Raw genomic sequence first — 7,828 nt, 5'->3', positions numbered from 1 at the left:
GTTTTGTTACCCTGATTTCACATATACTTATTATGCTTAATTGTATAGATTATAAATTTCTTGTAAAAATAAAAAAAAATAAAAAAATATCTAACTAACTTTAAAATTCAAAATATAAAATAGGTAAAATAAAATCCGTTTCTATTTTTGGGAATAATTCAATAATAAACTGTAGGCTGACTGTCAAGTCGTTGTCGTCGCTATCAGCGTTTAAAAATGTATAAGTTATGTGTTTCCAAATGATTACAATGACTTTATAACTGAAAATAACAATATAATATAATTATTGTAATTATAGTATGATCCAAAAACATATAATTTTATATTTTACATAGTTATATTTTTCTGAAGTTAAAGCTGATTTTTACCTTATTATTTTTATTATTGTTCACTAGTTTTATCACCTTCCTATATCGCAATACTAATTAGTATTTAATTTGTCTCAATTGTAAAAGAGTAAATCTCATATATCTAAATAAAATAAATATTTATAAATTAGTTATAAGACCAAATATGTTTAGAATTTTTCTTTTTCTTTGGTATGTGTGCAGGAAACAAGGTTCAGAGTTTAAAGTATACAATACCGTGCATATCCCTTACGCACAACTATAGCTTCAAGTCCACCAAAATTGGTAATGTTTGTGAAACCAGAAAAAGACGCACAGATACCAAATGTAAATTGAAATGACATGACGTGATATTATAGTTGTTACATTACTGAACTAACTTAAAAGCTTAAAATGTTTAATTATATAATAAAATAAGCATGTATCATAATTATTTAACCTTTTTTTAAAAAATTTAATCATAATATTATATTTTTATATTCAGTACGAGGTATGTGGGTAATAATGTTATATTTTTATTTATTAAGCAGTATACATTTTGGTTTTTAAATGTAAAACAAGAACATATTTACATTTTGATTTATAAATATTTATAAATTGTTATATTTAAAATGTATTAAAAACAATTTAATAACATAATATAATACGTAGTCTTCTAATATTTATTAACTCAGAAATACTATACCGAATAATTGATGATTTATATTATTTTGTTTTATCTTTACTTTAGAGGTATTACTGTGTTAGAGATTAAAAATCCTTATAGAAAATTAGTAATTATTTAAACAACTTAATATATAAGTTGATCATTGACCTTTTATAGGATATTTTTCAATATCTTACACCCAGTTACTTAATAAGCTGTATAGCTACTGAGTTACACCATGTAATGGTTTTATGGTGGCAATCATATTATCCAAAGCGACAAGCGTACCAGTTAAAATGTATATCTTACCGTTCTTAAATTCATATAATGATGACGTTGACTGGTCAATTCATATAATAGCTGGGTGACTTGATCATTATCTACAATGGACGTATATTTATAACATTGACTTGATAAATCAGACGATGTTGTAGTTTGATAGATTAAAAAATTTCTTATCATCTTGGAGTCGATGTTATCTTTTATAGTTTTAACTTATAACACCCACGTCAAAATTAAGGTTTTGTAACGAATAATATTATCTTTTATCGTTTTAGTACCCACAGCGACTAACCTAACATAATGATTGTTACAGTCTACGCTGTAAATACGTATAGTGCGATTGAGCTAATATTATACCCAGTTCAAATGCTATTTTTCGTTTCGGTAAGTGTTAAATTATTTTGTATTAAGATGAATTCGAATGAAATGCGTCAAAAGCATTATCTGATTTATAGAAAAATTAACGCGAGGATAATTAATCATTTTTAAACAAAGAGGAATATTTTCTAAGATTACAAGATGTGAAATTAGCTAAGGAAAAAATTGGGAAGAAATGTGCAAAAGATTATAGATACATTCGTAAGTATGATGTATTAACATTCAATGGAAAAGAACGACTACTTAAGTCTATAAGTAATGATTCAGAAAGTGTACATTAATCAAACGACCAATTATTTGATATTCTACACGATAGTCACATTGCAATACGCCATGGCGGTCGAGACAGCATGGTTTACGAATTGAAGACAAAATATTGTAATAATATTAATAAGGAAACTATTATGATCTATTTAAGTCTCTGTATGCACTATGAAAAAAAATCATCGAATCCAAAGCGAAGCCCAGTTTCTAAACCAATATTTCATAATGCATTCAATTCACAAGCCCAAGTTGACCTTATTGATATGCAAAGTCAAAGTATTAATGAATTTAAATTAATTATGAATTGTCTGAACGATCTAACAAAATGTGTACTACTTAGACCTTTAAAATCAAAACGTACCGAAGAAATAGCATTTAATTTAATCGATATTTATACCACATTTGGTGCACCTGCAATACTCCACTCTGACAACGGAAGAGAATTTGTAAGCACTATTATAGCTGAGCTTTATGTGATGTGGGGCGATATTAAAATAGTACATGGCAAACCAAGGCACAGCCAAAGCCAAGGGTCGGTAAAATGACCGAATCGCGACGTCGAAAATATTTTGGTAACATGGATGGCTGAAAATAGTTCTCAAGACTGGCCATTGGGAATAAAATTTGTCCAGTTTAGAAAAAATCGGACTTTTCATTCAGGTTTGTGAAATAAATTGTTGAAAAATTTAAATTAAATGTTGTACAAAATTAATTGATAATTAAAAAAGTTGACCGTTAACTATAGTAAGGTAATTAAAAAGTTAAATTAAGAAAAGTTAACTAAATAGTTGATTTTACATTTTATATTATTATCCTTTACACATTTTCGATTTTAGTTAATAATCTTTAAAAAACATAATAGTTTTAGTTTAAAGCGAATTTTTGTTTGCCGCTATATATATGAAACATATTATAATACATTATAAGTTATTATATAATGAGAACATTTTTAAAAAGAGGTATAAATTAATATTTTGTCAAAAAAATTCAATAATGACCAAAAACGGCAAAAACCAGTGCAATTTAATTGGCTCTCTATCTATTTTTTTTTTCAAAAGTAAATTGGTTATCAAATTGTTATTAATAATTTACAGTTAGACAAACCCATATTTTATATCGTTACATTGACAAAATTGTTTGGTAAATATAATACAAATATCTCATCATAAAAAATAAAAGTTAAACAATAATTTAAAAATTATTATATTATATTTTACTATAAAAAAAAGGAGAACGCGTTGTTACAAATTTGTAATATTATATTTCTGATTCTTATATATTTTAATAGCCAACAACTTATTCAATTAATATATAGTAAACACAAAATATAAACTTATAGAATATATTTTTCTGTTTTCCATGATATGCGAATGGGACTATGCCCATAAATTTTGTATAAAAAGGGCCATAATTTTATTTTTAGATCAGATATATTATGACTATATTTATTCATATACCGGTGGATTAGTATTACATTTAACAATTTACCGGGCTAACTTTTCATGTCTCAGTAAATAAATATATTATTCTTTAAACTTTATTACGTGTTGTTTATTTACTAAAAAACTCATCGCCACCGAAGCAGACCTACAACAAAGTGAATTTTGTCGGTAAATTTTGTTTAGTTTATCTCTAACAACCCCGGCTCACTACAGTATTTATATTAAAAATTGAAAAGTTAATAAATTATAGCTTATAAATGTCAAATATCTATATTTTAAGACTTTTGTAACTTTTGAAATGTTATCATTAATGTAACTCACACAATGTAACATGTATACAAGACAAATAACAATAGAAGTTGAAGCTTCTTTTTTCTTTCAATAAAAAAAAAAAAAAAAATGTTATATACGACACTATTCTAGAATAGTTCATCTGTTAGATGTTTACCGTGCTCTTTGATTACCCATAGACGTAATAAATAAAAATATATTTATTTATTTTTAATTATTACATATTTAACATCTTTTTTTAATACGATTAAACATTGTGTTTCGAAATCGACAATGTGTACATAAAACGAAATTGTAATATAAATAGGCTGTGTATCATAAATTGTGATATTATAATTATATATATTTTATAATTGATATTATATTGCTAACAATAGATTATGACAAATAATGAATAAAGGTTGATGTCATACTATGTTATCTATTACATATTATTTATTTATTCTTTATTCTTTACTATATTACGGTGGGTGAGTAAGAAATTGATAAGTATTATTCTTAAAATTTCATTATTTAACATTCACATGATTTTTATTCTTCGTAGTTCGTACACATCAAATAACTAAAATGAATATTTTTAAACAATATTTTACAACTATTACAATCACAGTTCTTCTAATTTTCACTATTCCAGCTATTGCATTTGAAAAATATCAGAATATATTTAAAAGTATGGTCATATTTATTGTTTTTTATTATTTTATATCTAATATTAATTGTTATTGATTATCATACACAAATTTTACCATTTCTTACATTTTCTGTTATTTTAGATATTAGTTCTGATGCAGTACCATATGAATTTAACCAAATTGATGCAGGTATGGTAAAATTGATTTATGTATGACCATATTGTTTATTAAATTGTTATTGTATTGATATTCATATTATACATTGGTTTGTAAATGTTGCTATAAATTATCTAGAAACTAAAACCAATTATTAATATTTTACTATTTACTAGAGAGAAGCACAACTTTCATCGTTTCTTACTTTTAATTTCTACATAACATTAATAGTATTATATAAGTACTTGAACAAAATTTTAAAACTAAATTTAAAAAAAAATATATATTGTTTTTGATAGAAGAAATATTAAATCTGTTGTATATAATATTTTTATATACTCTGTGAACATAGCTGTTGTATATAAATACATTATTACTAATCGAAAATATAAAATAATGTCATAAGTTATACTATATTATAATATGTTTTTTTTTCAGCCGATCTTACGTGTAACATTTATAACTTATTATTATTTATTAGTAAATAAATGGGAATATGCCATAATTTTAATATAAAGCATTCAATGGTTAATATATTATATTGTGTATTCTTAGATTATGGTTTAGATTACTAACCATTATCCTAAATAAAATCCAAAAATTCCAAATTCCAAATATTTATTAAATCAATGGGAGGAAAAAATAAGAAAAAATGGATTCCTGTTTATGACAAAATCGATTTTGGTACATCTACGAGGTTGGTAAATAAAGTAATGAGACTGATATCGTAGCTTGTTATATGATAACACTAATGACTTTCCGTTTGAAAAGGTTTGTAGATAAACATTTAATGTACCTTCAGTACGAGTTTAAGGTCTGTAGTGTTACGTGTTGGTCTGTGACAATTATTTTCGTAAAACGGTTTTTTTTAGTACGTTCCGAAAATGAGAGACAACAGTTTTGAGCAACGGTGTGCTATCCGATTTTGTTTCAAACTTGGACACAGTGCGACAGAAACTTTTCAAAAGCTCCAACAAGCATTTGGAGATAGTGTACTTTCAAGGGCTCAGATTTTTAGGTGGTTTAAGGCATTTTCTGAAGGCAGAGAGACAATTGAAGATGAACCTCCCAGTGGAAGACCTTCAACTGCAAAAATTGATGAAAACGTCATCAAAGTTCGAGATCTTGTCCGATTCGATCGTCGGTTGACGGTCAGAATGACCGGAGAACAGTTAGGATTGACTCACACTACCGTTTATCAAATTTTGACCAATGATTTGGAAATGAGAAAAATTTGTGCAAAAATGGTTCCGAAAATTCTGTCACAAGACCAAAAGGACAACAGGAGGGACAGGTGTCTCGATTTTTTGGAACAGATTAAAAATGACCCTTCTTTCTTAGAACGTGTCATTACTGGTGACGAGTCTTGGATTTTCGAGTACGACCCGGAAACAAAGCGTCAGAGTCAAGAATGGCACACATCAGCTTCACCAAGGCAAAAATAGGATAAGCAAGTCAAAAATCAAAAGCATGCTGATTTGTTTCTTTGATAGCCACGGAATAGTCCACAAGGAATTTGTTCCTCAAGGCCAAACAGTCAACCAACACTTTTATAAAGAAGTTCTTGAAAAACTTCGAAAAAGGGTCATTCGTGTGAGACCAAACATCAAAAACACCTGGGTGCTGCATCATGACAATGCACCTTGTCACACAGCCATTTCAATCAGCCAGTTTTTGGCAACCAAAAATATTCCTGTGGCCCCTCAACCCCCTTATTCACCCAACTTGAGCCCTTGTGACTTTTTTCTCTTTCCACGAATAAAAATTCACCTTAAAGGACGACATTTTGGGACACTAGAAAATATTCAATCATCTGTGACCGATGAACTGAAAGCTATTCCAGTAACTGAGTTCCAGAACTGCTATAAACAATGGAAACATCGACTCCAGTGCTGTGTGGATTCTCAGGGTAACTACTTTGAAGGAGACAATGTAAAAAAGTCATTTTAGTTTAATAAAAATGTTATAAAAAAATCAGTCTCATTACTTTATTTACACACCTCGTATATAATCAAACCTATAACAAATTATTGATTGTATTTTATTTAAAGTTGTTAAATTAATTATTAAAATATACTAGGTATACATTTTGTTTATTTAATACTTGATACCTCTTTTAGATGTAACAGTTAACACATCACAGATTGTAAAAACAATCACTAAATATTCAATGAATTAATAATAAGTTAGGCACTTCGTAATTATCGTTAAAACAAGATTAGTTTTTATAATATTTTTGAATCGTAAAATTAATCAGTTTTTTTAGGCTAATAAATCAAAGTTTTATACAACAAGTTAATATGAATTCAATTGAAATTTAACAGTTATTCTAAAGGATATTTGCGGATTTACGAGTAAGTGTTTGTATATTATGATGAGGTAGTAATTGACACGCTGACACGCGGAACGTTACCGTGATGTCTTGTCCCACTCGTATGTTTATGACGATGTGTACATATATCACAATAATATAATATGTACCTAGTACCATAGATTAAATATACTATACTTTTGTACGACACGGGCCATGACATCATAAACACAAGTAAATTGTGTGCCTTTTCTCCCGATGATCAAGTGTATGGGATTCCTCTATGACAAATGACTAGCTCATTTGCACTTGATATATTAAACTTAAAACTATGATTTGCTTATGTTCGTTGGCGGAAACTTGACTGGAGTTTTTAGCTCCAGACAGAACAAAATTAATCAAAATAAGGCTTACCAAACTAAATCACTAAAAAAAATTTTTATTGACTGCTCTTCTTCTAGTTTAGACCTTTGTGTACCTAATAAGTTTATAGGTAGCTGGTTTAAAATAATATAAGAGAATAGTTACGTTAAATTAATTAAATTGACTGATACTATGTTTTACTGTAATACAATAAATTTACAGATACTACTATCCATGGAGCAGAAAATGTGCCTTACGAAAGTAATTATTTGTAAATAACTAAATAGAATTTTTAATATTATCTATAGTGGATCTATACGTCGTAGGTGTTAGGTTCGGAAGTAAACAATAAACAACACACGACGTATATTTGTGAGGACGGCACTTTATTAATTAGACAATATTATATTGTATATACAATTACAATAAATGATTACGTAAAGGCTAACGTCCGGCGACAACTATTTGAACAAGACTGCGGACTTGACCAGTCATGAGTCGCGCTCTATCGCGATAACGACCGTGACAACCTAAATTTCTCTAGTTATTGTATAAAACCAAATAAGTTGTCGTATTCTTTAAGTTTTAAACCTTTTTAAAAGTAGAACAGTTATACATTTCAAAAACCTCTTAAATATAATAATAAGGATCAACTTTTAAACTAGTGTTTTTAAATTAAACATTTAAATGTTTTACAATTATTTCGATTAATCTAA

The 7,828-nt window shown here is 27.4% G+C and overlaps 2 protein-coding genes across 2 annotated transcripts; both read left to right on the top strand.

Moving 5' to 3' along the window:
- Positions 1-2,057: 2,057 nt before the first annotated feature.
- Positions 2,058-2,462, top strand: LOC113552636 (KRAB-A domain-containing protein 2-like). The gene has a single exon (XM_026955484.1). The coding sequence runs from the start codon at positions 2,058-2,060 to the stop codon at positions 2,460-2,462; it is 405 nt and encodes a 134-aa protein (XP_026811285.1).
- A 2,860-nt stretch (positions 2,463-5,322) lies between these two features.
- LOC113552635 (histone-lysine N-methyltransferase SETMAR-like) lies at positions 5,323-6,388 on the top strand. The gene is made up of 2 exons (XM_026955482.1): positions 5,323-5,685; positions 5,780-6,388. Exons 1-2 carry the CDS (start codon positions 5,323-5,325, stop codon positions 6,386-6,388), a joined length of 972 nt encoding a protein of 323 aa, XP_026811283.1.
- Positions 6,389-7,828: the final 1,440 nt, after the last annotated feature.

The sequence above is a fragment of the Rhopalosiphum maidis genome, chromosome 2 (genome assembly GCF_003676215.2).
Source record: "Rhopalosiphum maidis isolate BTI-1 chromosome 2, ASM367621v3, whole genome shotgun sequence".
NCBI classification, from domain to species: domain Eukaryota; kingdom Metazoa; phylum Arthropoda; class Insecta; order Hemiptera; family Aphididae; genus Rhopalosiphum; species Rhopalosiphum maidis.
Note: the sequence above shows the minus strand (reverse complement) of the source record. Positions and strands in the feature narration are given on the sequence as shown.